The 16,756-nt window shown below is 34.8% G+C and overlaps 2 protein-coding genes across 2 annotated transcripts; both read left to right on the forward strand.

The window, feature by feature from the left end:
- The first annotated feature begins 214 nt into the window (after positions 1-214).
- Positions 215-9,937, forward strand: LOC112028496 (histidine kinase 2). Its single transcript, XM_065761590.1, is given in 18 exon segments — positions 215-1,392; positions 2,261-2,536; positions 2,969-3,040; positions 3,143-3,416; positions 3,419-3,456; positions 3,976-3,985; positions 3,988-4,250; positions 4,874-5,043; positions 5,176-5,357; positions 5,360-5,387; positions 5,481-5,667; positions 5,916-5,967; positions 6,054-6,283; positions 6,388-6,486; positions 6,751-7,418; positions 7,716-8,222; positions 8,779-9,200; positions 9,482-9,937. Coding segments are annotated over 17 exon segments (3,705 nt in total). The 5' UTR covers positions 215-993; the 3' UTR covers positions 9,029-9,200; positions 9,482-9,937.
- A 554-nt stretch (positions 9,938-10,491) lies between these two features.
- On the forward strand, positions 10,492-12,332 carry LOC112028492 (glucan endo-1,3-beta-glucosidase 4). The gene is made up of 3 exons (XM_024061191.2): positions 10,492-10,839; positions 11,134-11,439; positions 11,943-12,332. Exons 1-3 carry the CDS (start codon positions 10,773-10,775, stop codon positions 11,975-11,977), a joined length of 408 nt encoding a protein of 135 aa, XP_023916959.1. The 5' UTR covers positions 10,492-10,772; the 3' UTR covers positions 11,978-12,332.
- Positions 12,333-16,756: the final 4,424 nt, after the last annotated feature.

The following is a 16,756-nucleotide window of genomic DNA, read 5'->3' on the forward strand; positions in this document are numbered from 1 at the left end:
TCCGTATATCAGCTGTGCAGAGCAAATGCAGAGAAGCAGAAAACAAAACAAATGCCCCCCAACTTTAATCGCTGAATGGTGCAGTCTCTTTCAACTCTCAACATAAAGTAAAAGAAAAAGCTAAGTAATTACAGCTTAAGCAAAAATAAAATAGTGAAACAAAACTAAAGTTTTTTTTATTTATGTTTTTTGTTTGTTTGTTTTTGGTGTTATTTTTTACTTGGGTATCGTTTGCTTTTGTTTTGTTTAACTTCCCCCAACAGATGATGAGATAATCATGTAGCCAACCTCGAATATCAAATGCTGGACACCAAACTGAACAGTGAGAGAGAGAAAAGAAAAAGAGAGTGTGTGTAACTGTGTATGTGTGTTTCTCTGTTTTGGGTTAAAGAGGAAAAAGAAAGAGGGACCACTTTTTTATCCCACTCTGATCATTGATTCCACTTGGGGTTGGGTTTAATCCAAACTTTGTTGATGATGGGTTTTGCTTTGAAAATGTTACACTCTTGATGCTTCTTTTCGGCTGTGGGAGGCAGAAAGAACCAGTTTTAGAAAAGTCCAATTTCTTTCTTATCTCATTCATGATTCCCTCACACTCACATCACAGCTTTGCCAAAATGACAACTGGGTTTGGTTCAGTTTGTAGTTTGGCATGATTATTTACTCTTTGGTTTGGCTTCAAAAGAGGTGTGCTTTTGAAGGGCTTTATTGCTTGACATGTTGTGGAGAAAATAAACTTGTTCCTGGAACTGGATCATTAAGTGGAAAAGTGCAGGAGGGATTTAAAGAGGTCGAACCACTTTGTTTTCTTGCCATACTGGATAATTGGAGCTTTGTTTGTTGAAATAGGAACTGGGTTTCTTGCAATTTCACTTCTTACTTGTATCTGCTTAGCCAAAGCATTGGTCTTGACTTGGGCTTGGTTAAGAATTTGGTTAGTTTTCAGCAAACTTTTACTCTCATTTGGAATTTTCTCTACAAGGTTTGATTTTGATGACTTGTTCTGCTGGAGCTGGGGTTTTTCTCAAGCTTTCAAGGCTCTTTGTGAAGATACGTAGGTGGGTTTTGGTTAGGATGTCTCTAAATTGCAAGCTCTCCGGCCTTAATGGTAGATTACCAAACTGTTCCAAGCTGAAGAAGGCAAAGGAACCTTTACATGGGCCTAATTCTGTCAGAAAATGGAGAAGAGAGCTTCTGTTTTTCTTCTGTCTTTTAGTTTCTGTTGTTCTAGGAAGCATTGGGTTTCTCTTAAGTTTTAATCATGGAACTTTATGGGGGAAGGAGAAGGCTCCAAACTCTTGTGAAGAAAAAGCTCAAATCTTGCTACAGCATTTCAATCTTAGCAAGAACCAGCTTCATGCTTTAACTTCCTTATTATCTGAATCAGATCAGGTACTGTGTTTATAGCTTTTAAATTGCGTCTTTATTAGCTCTGGACTCTTACTGCGTTAGTCTTGACTGTTTCATTATAACTTGAATTGTCTTTTGCGTTGCTTTAAATACAAATTTTGTATTTGTAGAACCAGTTTTGTAGTCAACGTTTGATCTCTGAGTTAATTACAGTTTAATTGGACTGTAGTGAAAATTGGAGTTCTTATAAAATAAAAAGAATAGAAGAAGAAAAACATTTTGAATTGGACTATGGTGAAAAAATTGGTCAGAAATGAGAGATGGACTGGGGATGCAAGGTGGTTTGAAGCTGAAAATAGGATTTTAATACAGTGATCAGTTTTGCTATTATGATTATTGTTTTTTATATAGTTGAATAATTGAGTGGCAAAAAGATCACGCTCCTCTTGAAATTCAAATAAGGGTAAGTATGTTATGGAAATATTCTTAGCTGCTTTGTCATTAAAAAATATTATATTTGTTTTAAGGATAATATCTTTATATAAGTAGAATATATTAGGAGTGATAAAGATTTGTAATTAGACAGAAGAGACAAAGATTTCTATGTTAGATAAGCACATATTTCTATGATTACACTATACGGCAGATACATTACAAGGCTTTTGTTTTTAAACTCTTGATCACAATGTGTGATAGATCTCTCCATTGAATTGGCTTTTACATGTAATTTCTTCCTTCTAATTTGATATACAATTTAAAGAATCTATGTGCAAAAAGTGCCTGAGACCATCTATCAAGTTACATATTAGATGAAAAGGATGAATAGTTTCATTTTTATTGTTTGCTTTATTATCATCATCATCATTATTATTATTATTTTAAGTTCCTCTCACTAGTCAATGTATCGCAGATGACATCCCTCCAATGTACCAAAGAATTAGGATCCAAAGTGCAGTTAAGTGATGGCATTACCTGTGCTCTGAGTGTAACATGTTCAGAGATGCAGCAGCTTCACAAGCAGCATAGATGGGTTGCAGACAATGATGAACCAAGGGACCAATGCCCAGTTCAAGATGAGACCATCTCCAGGAAGCCTAGCCTGTCAATGCTAGATGACAGCCCTGTACCATTTATCTCACAATCTAGAGTTTATTCAATTTCAGCTAATAATCAGATTTGTGAAAAGGTATAACCATGTTGTAAGAGGAATATGATTTTTTCATGCATGAACCAAGGGACTATGATAGGTTTAAAAATGGGACCTTTCTAAAAGCAATTTCATAAAATGTTTTCGTTTTTTTTTTTTTTTTTTTTTTTTTTTTTTTTTTTTTTGTTTGTTGTGTGTGTGTGGGGAGATAGTTTTGGGATAGGTTTGGTTTAGAACTCCATTCATACACCATGAGATGTTTCAATCTCTAATCAGAGTTATGAGCATTGTGCATTAAATATGAAATTTTGAACAAGGGGTTACATGAGCTAATGAATACTCTCATATCATAATACCTAATACTTTTCTGAATTATAATTCTTATTGAAAGAGCTAATGTTTGGAAAATGTTAAAGTTTATATACTTGAATGATGATCTAAAGAATTAATGTTTTTGTATTTTTCACTCAGAACATATTGCAATCAGGGGCACTGGTGGATTGTGTAAAAGAGCATTGTGAGAGTTTCTGTACAATTATAAAAGTAAGTTGGTTGCTCCTTGTTGTAGCTATAGTGAGCTGCAAGATGTCTGGTTTTCATTTACAATTGTGGAGGAACCAAAAGAATAAGGTTGGTCATCAACAGCTGGTGGCTCAGCAGCAACAACAGCAACAGCAGCAGAAGTGGCAACAGCAAGCCCATACTCCTAAAGGTGCTGGGAAGTGGAGGAAGATGCTTCTACTAATTTTTGTCTTGTTTGGAGTTACTACATCAATTTGGTTATTTTGGTACTTGAACAAAGGAATCATTTTGAGGAGGGAGGAAACACTAGCCAACATGTGTGATGAACGAGCCCGAATGTTGCAGGACCAGTTTAATGTGAGCATGAACCATGTTCATGCCTTGGCTATTCTAGTCTCCCCTTTCACCATGGGAAACATCCTTCTGCCATTGATCAGGTAAATTTCCTATCTGCCTTAATTTTTAATTATTTGTCTATTGCTTCTTCACTTATATGTAAACATTTCGGAGCTTTCTTTACAAAGTTTACTCGAGTATTACCTTAGAATCAGTTGTTGGAATTGGCTTGTTCAAAACTAATGGGAAACTAATGGTTATTTGAACTTTAAATGAGGAAGAAAGGTGACCCCATATCACTCTTAAACTCTCCTGCCATGCAGATAAATGACATATATAAAAGGTATAGTTTTTAATACGTAATAGGCAAATCATGATAATGCCTATTTGTTTCCTCATATAATAATGGGTAGATAGTCAGGCAAAACCATCCTGAAAGGATGAAATTGTTGTTATAGGTTTGAAATATATTTGCTTAATATTTCAAATAGCTTTAATGTATAACTCATTTGTTTAACAATTCAAATAGTTTGATGTAAGGAACAAGTCATAATTGTAACCTTGTGCAATACTAGTTTGATATTTCAGTGATGTTAATTCAGTTTTTTCAATGATTACAGAAAACATTTGTGCATATACTGAGAGAACAGCTTTTGAGAGACCGCTTACTAGTGGTGTTGCTTATGCTCTGAAAGTTCCTCACTCAGAGAGGGAGCTGTTTGAGAAGCAGCATGGATGGACAATCAAGAAAATGGAAACAGAGGACCAAACTTTAGTCCAAGATTGTATTCCAGAAAAGCTGGATCCTGCACCTATTCATGATGAATATGCACCCGTGATATTTTCTCAGGAAACTGTCTCCCATATTGTCTCTATAGACATGATGTCTGGAAAGGTGAACTTGATTTATCTAATGTTGTTTCCTCATTCAGTTTACTACTTTGATTTTAATCGTGCAGTACACTAAGCCTTCTGATCACAATTTTAGCTCAAAAAAATTCCAAGACTCCATGTAACTGATGCACTATAGAACTGTCTCTGGACCTCACACGGTGACTTATCTTCTGTGTAATGGAGCTATCCTAGTTGATTTTATTGACTAGGACATTGACCTAGTTAGATGATTAAAACCTTTCAATATAAGAAAAAAACATAAGTCAAAGGAATTTAACTTATTGATGTCACTGGGGTTTGATTCTAAGCTTTGGATTTGTGCTATGCTGTTTGGTGATGTGTTTAGTCAGTCAAAATTAGGTGTTCATGTATGTATGCATGATGAGTTTGGGTTCATATAAAGCTAATTCTACAGGTCCAATATTGCAGAACTGTACTCAGCCTCTTGCTTTTGAAGCACATCTATTTGAGATCTTCATCTCATTGTATCATTATGGATCAAGATTACAAGCCTTTTGAAAAGATTTATGTTTGGGCACAACTCTTTAAGTGCACTTATAATTTTCCACCCATCAATTTGATTGCATCAATATAAAAGAATTTCTGTTTTTAATTTTAATATAGGAAGATCGTGAGAACATCCTGCGAGCAAGAGCAACTGGAAAAGGAGTGCTTACATCTCCTTTTAAGCTATTGAAATCAAATCACCTTGGTGTGGTACTCACATTTGCTGTCTACAACACTGACCTCCCTCTGGATGCTATGCCGGAGCAACGTATTGAAGCTACTGTGGGGTAATTTTATCTTCCAGTTATTTTCTTTATTTCTTGTGGCCTTCAACTAATCTATTCACTGTTGTGAATTATACTGTGTTAATATCAATGAGGTGGAATTGATTCATATACTGGTGGTCTCTTATTAAAAAGGTATCTGGGTGCTTCTTATGATGTCCCATCACTAGTGGAGAAGCTTCTGCATCAACTTGCCTGCAAGCAAATGATTGTTGTGAATGTTTATGATACAACTAATGCATCTGCTCCCATCAACATGTATGGTGATGAAGTTACTGATACTGGCCTCTTACAAACGAGCAACCTTGATTTTGGGGATCACAACGGAAGCATGAGATGCATTGCAGGTTAGCTTCCACATGTTATCATGTCTACATGTCAGCCTAAGATAAGGAGTCAGATATTTTTTGATGGTTCTAATTGTGTTCCTTTGATTGCAGGTTTAAGCAGAAACCTCCTTTACCATGGACGGCGATAAATGCATCAGTTGGACTCCTAGTTATTACTTTGCTTGTTGGACATATCTTTTATGCAGCCATAAATCGAATTGCAAAAGTGGAGGAGGCTTGTCGTATAATGACAAAGCTCAAAGTTCGTGCTGAAGCTGCAGATGTGGCAAAAACTCAGGTGCACTTTAGTTCTGGTCTTCTTTTTGAGTAGATCCTTTGGCATTAGCAATAAAAGATTTAGGTGACTCATAACTGCAGGATGATTCTCTATATTTCTCATAGTAATGGGTTTTACATTCACAGCTTTAGATCATAACATCATGAGTTTCACATTTCTCATTTTTTTTTTCTCATCTACTTGTAAATTTATTTCTGATGTAAATTTTCTTCAAATTATCCTGTAACTGAGTTTTTCTCTTCTTGCAGTTTCTTGCAACTGTGTCCCATGAGATCAGGACTCCAATGAATGGTGTTTTAGGTATAATACATCTTTCAATTACAAAGTATATTGTGTGAATCCTGTCAAGATTAATTAACAAGATACTATTTCCAATCATGTTACAGGTATGCTGCAAATGCTGATGGACACTGATCTTGATCCAAATCAACTGGATTATGCTCAAACTGCTCATGCTAGTGGAAAAGATCTCATAGCGCTGATAAATGAGGTTCTTGATCAGGCTAAAATAGAATCAGGCAGGCTTGAGCTCGAAGCTGTACCTTTTGATCTGCGCGCTGTTCTTGATAATGTTTTATCACTTCTCTCAGGCAAATCTAACAAAAAAGGGATTGAGGTAAAGCTAAGTTATTTTCTTTCTACTCCTTACTTTATTCTTTTGCTGTTGTTGCTGATATCAGTTCTTATACAAACTTGAATGCGGGTGTTCCTTTGGGTAAGTTGGCTGTTTATGTTTCCAATCAAGTACCGGAAGTAGTCATTGGTGACCCTGGACGGTTCAGGCAGATAATTACAAATCTTGTTGGAAATTCAATTAAGGTTAGTATTGCTTCTTGCTAGTCCTTGCGAAGATTCCTCTTATTTAAGATTATTATTATTATTATTTTAAAAATCTCATTGACATTCTGTTCTATATATCTATTGGATTATACTCTCCATGCAAATCCACATGTTTAACTTGTGCTACACATCCAATCAGATGATCATTTTTAGAACACTGTTCTATATGGTCATGCATTCTTAAATCAAGCTTCTGGTTTCATAATTTGTGGTTCACTGACTTTTTACTTGTTTACACTGCAGTTCACTAATGACAAAGGACATATATTTATCTCAGTGCATCTGGCAGATGAAGTGAGGGGCACACCAGTTATTATGGACCAAGTTCTGGGACAAGGCTTGAGTTTAGCTCATGACATGTCTGATGGAACTTATAAGACATTGAGTGGGATTCCTGTGGTTGACAGATGGAAAAGCTGGAAATCTTTTAAAAAGTTGGGCAGTACAATTTCAATGGAGGAATCCGACATGATCAAGTTACTAGTAACAGTTGAGGATACAGGAGTTGGAATTCCTCTGGAGGCACAAAACCGTATTTTCACGCCTTTCATGCAGGCTGACAGTTCCACTTCTCGAACATATGGTGGGACGGGAATAGGATTGAGCATTAGCGAACGTCTGGTGCATCTCATGGGTGGGGAGATAGGGTTTGTGAGTGAACCTGGCACTGGGAGTACTTTTTCATTTACTGGAGTTTTCAGGAAAGGAGAAACAAGTTCTCTGGATTCAAAGTGGCAACAGTGTGATCCTTCTGTTTCAGAGTTCCAAGGATTGAGAGCATTGGTAATTGATAAAAGCAACATCAGAGCTGAGGTTACAAGATATCATCTGCAGAGGTTGGGGATAACCGCGGATATAGCTTTCAGTTTGAAATTAGCTCGCTCTTATCTATCAAGTGCTTGCAAAACAAGGTAGATTTTACTTTGCTTGCTCTTTGGAGCATCAGATAACTTTTTCATTTGGTGAGCTGAACTCATCTTGAGTATCGTCCTCAACTAAAAGCTTATTTGTTAAGGTTTAAGAGTTGCATCAAATATTTTTTCTTCTCAAAGCCCATATGTTGGACGTAAAGAAAGAGTTAACTGCCTATCATAAAATTAAGGGAAATAAAGGAGCATTATTGGTAAATGAATTATAAAGATTTCTTACAATTTTACTGTACAACTCATGCTTGATTTGCTAACACATATTAATTGTTTGGTCTACAGTTTATCAACAAATTTGTCCATGGTCCTAATTGATAAAGATGTTTGGGATAAAGAAACCTGTCTCTCATTCCATCAGTTTCTCAAAGATCACAGGCAAAACAGCAGCACTGAAATTTCTATAAACCTTCCAAAGATATTTCTCTTGACTACCTCCATTAGCCCTAGAGAACGCTTTGAGATTAAATCTGCTGGTTTTGCAGATAATGTACTGATTAAGCCTCTTCGGTTAGGTGTCTTAATTGCCTGCCTCCAAGATGCCTTTGCAAGTGGTAAGAAGGGGCAAGTAAGCAGAAAAAAACCATCTACACTTGGAATTTTACTAAGACAAAAGCGAATTTTGGTGGTGGATGACAATGTAGTTAATAGAAGAGTCGCAGAAGGTGCTCTATCAAAGTATGGAGCAATTGTGACCTGTGTAGAGAGTGGCAAGGCTGCTTTGGCAATGCTTAAGCCACCCCACAGTTTCGATGCTTGCTTTATGGATCTCCAGATGCCTGAAATGGATGGGTAATCAATCTTTATGCTCTTTAGTCCCTAATTTCCTTTTTAATTTTTAAATGCAAAGGGATTTAGTGACTTATCTGACAAAACTGAGGACCTTACCAAGTTTGTTTGACAGCATATAAAGAATGTGATGGAGGGCCTCACTTGAGGTTCTTGAGGCCAAAAGTCATCCTATCTCACTTAGAACTTTCACACCAGGATTTATTTTTTATTTATTTAATTCCTGTATGTAAGTACTCCTTGAATATGGTTAATACTTAAATAGTAATGTTTCAGTTTAGTGGGGCATTGAGTGGATCATTGACCTAGTCAATTCTGTAATTTTTGTTTAGTCCAGATTGGAAAACTGTAGTTTTTTTATTAATTACTTATTGTTATTGTTCCTTATTTGTTGTCAACTGGATTTTATGCCAATTGATCTTCAAGTTTACAATAATAAGTTTAGAAAAGTGATATAGATTAAGAATACTTTAGTTCTAGCATCTTATGGGAGGTTGCCCATTTAATAAATCCCATCCAGTGAATGGATTACATTCTTGTACTGTCTACAATTATGCAGGTTTGAAGCGACAAGGCAAATCCGCTGCATGGAGAGTAAGGTTAATAAGGAAATTGTGTCAGGGGATGCATCAATAGAGATGTTTGGGAATAAGGCTCATTGGCACACGCCAATATTAGCTATGACAGCGGATGTGATTCAGGCTACAAATGAAGAGTGCATGAAGTGTGGGATGGATGATTATGTGTCAAAACCATTTGAAGAGGAACAACTTTATTCAGCAGTGGCACATTTCTTTGAGTCTGGCTGATGAACTGAACTAACATGATTGGTTCTTCATTACTGGTTTAGCCAAGCGGTTGATCTGTGTTACATTCGGGTTGACCCTCATAAATTAGAGCTATCTGGCTAATGACAAGCTTCACTGCTATGAGCTGGCAGTTAGGCTAATCCCGACTGCATTTGCCATCTTCACTAACATGGTAGTTTCAGCATTACTCTAGCTGATATTTTGAGTTTGGACATGCATGTCAGCATCATATATGTTATCTACTGCATGAGGCATTTTAACTTGCATTTTTTATATTTGTTATTTCGTTAGTAATAATGAAGACTCAATGATGTAGAATTTCGTATAAGATCTACTTTAAACCAGTACATGTCAGAGTAATATTCTAGTGTCTACGTTTGCACACAATCTTTAACATTATCCTGCTAAAATATGTTTATCATGGGTGCTCACTGACTAGTTATTTGCTTTCAGGAATCTTGGCGAGTGACCAAGGTAACAGGTTTAACAACTATATGCGTATTGGAGGAGAGCAATTACATGTTAGCAGTTTGTCCTAAACCATTCCACATTGCCTGATCACCCTCCAAGGACAATTTGAGAGAGGCTTTTTCTGTATATATCCACTGTTGCTAGTAGTAGGCATGGCATACCGTGATTGGTGAAACATAAAGCGCTCAGGAGAGGATTTTTATTTGTTTGTAAGTTAGTGCCCCTATTTTTTATTTACTATGCATGTCTATTGAAGTAGGTAGGTTAAGGATAAAGTATGATGAAATCACCCAATTTTCAATCTGTGAGATGAATGATCTATTACCCTCATCTTCACAGTATTTGTATTAAAATGTGTAATTGAATTGTAATATATATATATATATATATATATTTGGTATAGTGAAATAATAAGTAGCTTAATTGTGACTGTCGCAACCCCGATATCTTCCATCTCTATACGTTTTCTTTGGTTTTATTGATTTGTTGGACTTACTGCTCAAGGGGGGTGCATAGTTGAGAATCAATTATACTTCCAATGGTATGCCTTTGGTGACAAAAAACAGTAATCCGATTTCAATGTGCGATATGAACGTATTACATTCAAGAACAATTGAACAAATACAATTACATCTCCAGTGGGGTATATTGCACTAGCTGTAGCTGGCAAAAGCAATATTTGACCCAAACCAGATGTGGATAAAGTTTTAAGTTTAACCCCAAAAGTAGACTTTATACTAGAAAATAAAAAAGAGATGGATTTTCAAGATTGTGATTGAGGAGCAAGGCTGGAGACTTCCCTTTATGTCATTGTAAAAGGTAGGCAAAAAACTGGCAGCCACTAATAGTGAGTTGCAAGAATCGCTAATAATAGAAACACCACAAGAAAATTACTATTAGATCTTGTTATCAACACACAGTTTTGTCCATGCAGGGGGTAAAAATCAATTCTTGCAGCCCTGCTCTTTTTCAATAAGATATAATTGTTTAGTTTGAAAACCCACAACCTCTTTTTGTTAGCACGTAATAGCTTACCTGGAACCCATTAACCATCAAATCCTACATAACATGTGCCACCTTTACAGGATTCCCTACTTCTTCTCTTTTTTTTGAGAATAATTCCCTACTTTGTTGAATATTAATTAATAAACAAAAACCCAGAATTTATTTTCCTTATAAAACAAGGTAACTGTTTGTGGCCTCTGAAACTTCTAAGGATAGATCACGCATCCACACTGCGCCCTCTTTCTCTCATCTCACACCCACACATACAATGTCAAATGTTTTGCTGATCATATTTCTGGCTCTGCTCTTTCTGTCTATAATGCCAAAGAATTCAGGTAAATTAACTGACTCTCACAAGAGTTTCCAATTGATCAATACTTCAAAATCTTTTATCAATTATCAGTTTCATGCAACTCCAAAATATATATAGCCAATGCAGCATGCCAAACTTAAGTTTCAACTTTATATTGAAATTCAAATTTGTGAATTCCCATGCTTGTTCTATCTATTAGTCTTCTATGCATTTCTGCTTAATTCAGAGTTAAAAAAAATCCTATCCCGTAAATCACATAAAGAGAAATAGACACATTTCTAACTTTAGGAGCTCTTGTTGTCCCTTACCATATTAGCAAAATGCAGCTGTACTCATATTGTTGTTCAACCAATGTGTGTTCATAAATTGGATGGGGAGTCTGAGCAATGGTGTGTAGCCGATTTACAGACCCCAGATGAGGAGTTGCAGGTGGCCTTGGATTGGGCTTGTGGGAAAGGAGGTGCAAATTGTAGTAAGATTCAGGTGAACCAACCTTGCTATTTCCCTAACACTGTAAAATACCATGCTTCCTATGCCTTCAATAACTACTTTCAGAATTTCAAGCACAAAGGTGGATCTTGCTACTTCAAGGGTGCTGCCATGATCACAGAACTTGACCCAAGTAATAAACATTAAACATCCCTCAATAACTATTCTCTTACTTTCTTTATGTTGGATTGGATTTTTGGCATAGCCTATGCATAATCACATGGAGTTGAGTCTAGGACGGTGCATATACCATGTGCCTAGAAAATCTAGTCACGTGAGGTTACAATGGATTAAATTTTTTTTTCTATCTCAATTTTAATGAATACTTTCAACTATGTGATGCTAGAGGAATTAACCTTCATTTGATCTTGAAGAAGACAAATCAGGAACAAAACCCACATGGAATCTACTAAATTATGTTGCTGTACATTTCATTTGTTTCAATAAGCTATAAAAGAAAGATATAAGTAATGGAAATTATGGAATGAATACTCATTTCTTCAATTTAAAGGAAGGAATCACTTATTAAAGTGATCTTAATCAATTTGCCTAGTCTGTCATACAGTAAAGATTATTGCTTTAATTTTTTTATTTTTTCCCTAAATCATATTTGTTCATTTAAATATTTGCTTGCAGGTCATAACTCTTGCCTCTACGAGTATTTTCCTTGATTCAAAAGAAAATCAATATTCAAAATGCTTGCACTTAAGTACGATTTGAGAGGATTTTCTTGTTTCTAGATTTTCCCATGTACTACTACAGTGCGTTTGATTTTCCTTAATGGAAGCAAACTCAAAAGGCAAAAAAGAAAAAAAGAAAAAGAAAAAAAAAGAAGAAGCGAGGTTGAAATCAATTTGTGTTCTGTTTATCTCAAAAAATTGAATTGAGGCATGAATTTAGCAGTGATTTTCCATAAGGGCGTCATTAAGTGATGTATGTGTGTACACAAAAGTGCACACATACTTGTGTTTTCCTTAGAATATTTTTTTATAAGAGATTTATTGAACCTCTTGACATTTTTTATAAGAGTTATGTTTGTAATAAAATATAAGTTAACTACTACTTCCCATCTACACAATCTAAAGTACAAAATCTTGCATGAAGTTTCCACATATTATCTTTCTTAGATCACTCAAAACTCTCTTCCTTCACTTATGTAGCCTCCATATTAGTACTCTCTTTACATCTATATTTTAAAAGAATAAAAAAAGACAAAGAAATATTAAAAAAATCACTAGAAACCTTCTCATTGACTTTTCCACACAATTTGAGTTTTTAAAGTCTTTGATTAAATCTTAAATGTTTTTGCAATTGATAATATTTTCTCAATCTGATTGCAAACATATAAACTTAATTAATTAATTTTCATATTCGAATTTTCAAAGTAAGTTATTTTTTTAGTTATTTTTAAATCAGTTGCAATTTCTTTGCTTAAACAGATGAGATATTTTCTTTTTTGGATAGTCTGTTTGTTTTTCTGGGGGTATCTTTTTATCTTTTGTTGTGAATATGTTAGCTTAACTTTATCACTGCCTAAATGGTATAAACCCCAAACTGCATAGAGTACTAAGGAAAAAAACAAAGGAAAAAGAGAATTGTATTAGAAATAAATCCAAGGTGAAAAACAATTAGGCTATGCGGACCTTTCAACTTGTTTGGGTAGTTCTTATTGCGGCAAATCAATGGCTAAACGGTGTCAAAACAGGGATTATGAAATTGCATAATAATGTAATATGAGACACCCTTGTCAATAAGGAAAAATACCAACAGAAGCCAATAATTGGTTAGAATTATCAAAACTCACTACGGCTCCTCCAACGCCATCAATCTATGAATTCAATTTCTAATCACCTATCATACAAGATTATGCATAACGTATTAAAATAATCAATAGCCACAATAGCAGATTTAGAAGAAGACTCATTCTCAAAAAAAAAGAAAAAAAAAGAAAAAAAAAAAAGAAAAGAGACCTAAACCTTAATGATTATTGTTAATAACTATTATCTAGTAATCATTTTGCAGAATAACTTACCCAAACGTAAGCCTAAATCAAAAGCAATTCAATTGAAATACCAAAGCCTAAAATTTTATGGTTTGGGGGCGTTGAAGATGCAAAGCTCTATGGGTTTTAACTTTTAAGCAACAGACCGGGATTATAACAACGTTTGAAATAGTAAACAATTATAAAAGTGAAATAATCCTTAAACAGTGTACCTTGTAACTAAAAATTGTATATATGTGGCTATTTTTTTTACGTGACAGAATATGAGACATTGTATGATTTAACTTTCTCTCAGCTTATATATATATATAATTTATCTACCATGAGTTGCCAATTAAACTGTAAAGTTCTAGGCGATGGTTGTTAATGCTATTGACTAAATTTGTTACTTTGTATATAATTTCTTAATCATCTCTTATTCAAGCCTTTAATCTCTTATTTAGCTTATATATATATATAATTTATCTACCGTGAGTTACCAATTAAACTATTCTTGGCGATGGTTGTTAATGCTATTGACTAAATTTGTTACTTTGTATACAATTTCTTAATCATCTCTTACTCAAGCCTTTAAACTTTAATCTTGATGGAAGATAAGCTAATAGCCAATGTTAATGGATAGGCATCATTCTCTTTTCTTAACAACAGCAACAGCAAATAAGAAGAAATGGCAATTGTAAGTTTTGAAGGATTATTACAGAGATAAGTTATTAAAGATTATTATAGAGATAAATTATTAAGGATGATAATGTGAAATCAAACTCCAAAATGATATAGAATAAACACTTAAAAAGCAAATTGAATTCTCACATAACATTAGAGATATAAAAAAGCAACAGGCCCTCAATTTTACTATCATCACCCAGTACAATAGCCTTTTATTTTATTTTTAGTATTACAATTTGCAAACCCTATAATTGAACTAAAATACCTTGGGAAATAGACTAAACATTTGTAATTGGGGTTTTGGGGATTGAGGGAATGTTTGGAAGTGTTGGTTTTGGTAAAGTTGGAATAGTAGGGATGCACGGAAATAAGGCTTTGGTAATATTGGCTATGAAGGCAAAGGTGGCACCATTGGTTTTGGCAATGTTGGCAATGGAGGCAAAGGTGGCAATGTTGACTTTGGCAACGTTGTCAACCAAGGCAAAGGGGGAAGTGTCGACTTTGTCAACACTAGCAATGAAGGTGGCAACAAAGGCAAAGGTTGTAGTGCTGACTTTGGAACCATTGGAAATGGAGGCAAAGATGGCAATGCTAGTTTTGGCAACGGTGGCAATGTAGGCAAAGGTGGTAATGCTAGTTTTGGAAATGGAAGCAGAGGTGGTAGTGTTAGCTTAGGTAATGTAGGTATGATTGACAAGGTTGGTATAACGAGTTGATATGATTGTAAAAGATGGCGAGCTGCAAGGCTAAAATTAATTTTCGAGATGAACATTGCAATGAATAATGTTAAGATGAGGTACTTGAAAGAAGCCATCATTATTGGAGTACTTTTTTTTTTTATGTTACAAGCCTATGACAAAAGTCTATATTGTGTAATAACAAAGGAGGAGGTTATGTTTTGGATGGGGTAACAACAGTAAGTGTTTATATATTACGGTTCTAATGATAATTATAACTTACAAATTATTTTTCTTTTATTGAATATGAAAGTTACTAGTGCCTCTTATTAAAAGTTACAAATGTATTTATAAGTACTATTGTGTTATAAAACCTTAATAGTCACAAACCTTTATGGCATGTTTGGATGTTTAAAAAAGAAGGGGGAGTAGAGTAGAGGGAGGGAGAGTAATGCAATTACCTTGTTTGGAAGTTTTTTAAAGAATGAGGGGGAGGGGTTTGGAGGAGTTTGGAGGGGTTTGGACTCCCTCTAGCCCCCCCAATTTTAATTCCCCCAAATTGGAGAGATTTGGAGGGGGAGTAGAGTACATAAACTATTTACCAAGTAAATTACCTAATTTACCCTTATTATATCAACAAAATTACACAAGGGGAATGGCTAATTACTCCCTTCCCCCTTACTAATTTTAAAAACATCCAAATAAGATGGAGGTGAATCATTCTCCTCTACTCTCCTCCTCACTACTCCCCTTCCCTCTACTCCCCTCTACTCTCCTCCCTCTCTAAACTTCCAAACAAGCCATTAAACTTTCTTTGAGATTGATGGAATGCATTTAACACGTATGTTCTTAAAGTTAACACGTATGCATTTAGACCAGCATCAAAGTTAATAACTGCAAGATCTTTCTGTGAGAGTATTTTATGTAAATTCGTAAAGCCAGTTAGTGGCTCTATTTTTTTGTTTTTGTTTTGAGAAGACGGTAAAAAACTTTATAGCAACCATATCATCCCAAAAGATTATAATATAGCTATGATATGATTTCATTGTGAAACATGCAAGAATACCATGCTTGGATTGGAAACTTAGAATGGGCTGCATATATATTGGGCTGGATGAGCCAAGTTGACTTGGGCATGAACTCTCACTTGAGTAAATATGGTTGGACTAGGGGTGGGCTTCCTTTGCTTTTTACTATAAAAAATAGAAGAGAAGTGTTTGTTGGACATGGACAAAGGTAGATGGTCCTTATTAGTGTTCTAGTTGGCAAAGTAGGTGAACTTGAGTTAGCTTTGTAGTTCCATGCATACTTAGTTCCATCACTGTCTGTAAATACCTGGGATAACATACCCCCCATGCCCATGATCATGACACTGATGTTGTCTATAGCAAAGTTGTCAGGTTTCCACCCTTTGCTTCACTTGTCCACAATTTCAAAGACCATTCAATATGATTAAAAATGTGTGGTCCTAACTCCCTTATTGCACGTTTTGGGTATTATTAGGAGTGGATCCCCAGGCCGGTGCCGCCCAATGAAGGTGGTGATTGAGAAGAACCCATTTTGCACTTACCACTTAAGTTGAGTCATGATTATGAGCAACTGAAATAATATTTTTCTTCTTTTTATTTTTATTTTTTTAACAAAGAATAAATATTGTTCCATTCTACAAAATCTTTTATCTCTAGTGTAAACTCATTTCATGTGTTGCAATTTGCGTGTGTTAAACAATGTATTAAGAACAAAGTTTATCTTCAAATTAGTTTAAAGAAAAAAAATTTCGACTTTCTACATAATAATTCAAATAAATGTCCATATGTAATTGTTGTCATTTAATGAGTCATGTACCTTGTTTAAATCATTTAATAAGTTATATAGTTTGATACACATGAAATGTTGTGAGTGACCATATAATGGATTGAAGTAGAAACATTGTCCATGGCAAGCTCAACAATGTTAATTTGGTCAAGTCTTTCTAATTGTTTAACCAGCTTTCACAAACCAATGGAATTACTTCAGAGAGATTCTTTTTTTTTTTTATTTTTTTTTTTTTGGGCATAAACAAGCAAACTCTTAAAAAAAAAAAAGAAAAAAAAGAAAAGAAAAGA

The sequence above is a fragment of the Quercus suber genome, unplaced genomic scaffold, assembly GCF_002906115.3.
Source record: "Quercus suber isolate HL8 unplaced genomic scaffold, Cork oak 2.0 scaffold_421, whole genome shotgun sequence".
In the NCBI taxonomy this organism is placed as follows: domain Eukaryota; kingdom Viridiplantae; phylum Streptophyta; class Magnoliopsida; order Fagales; family Fagaceae; genus Quercus; species Quercus suber.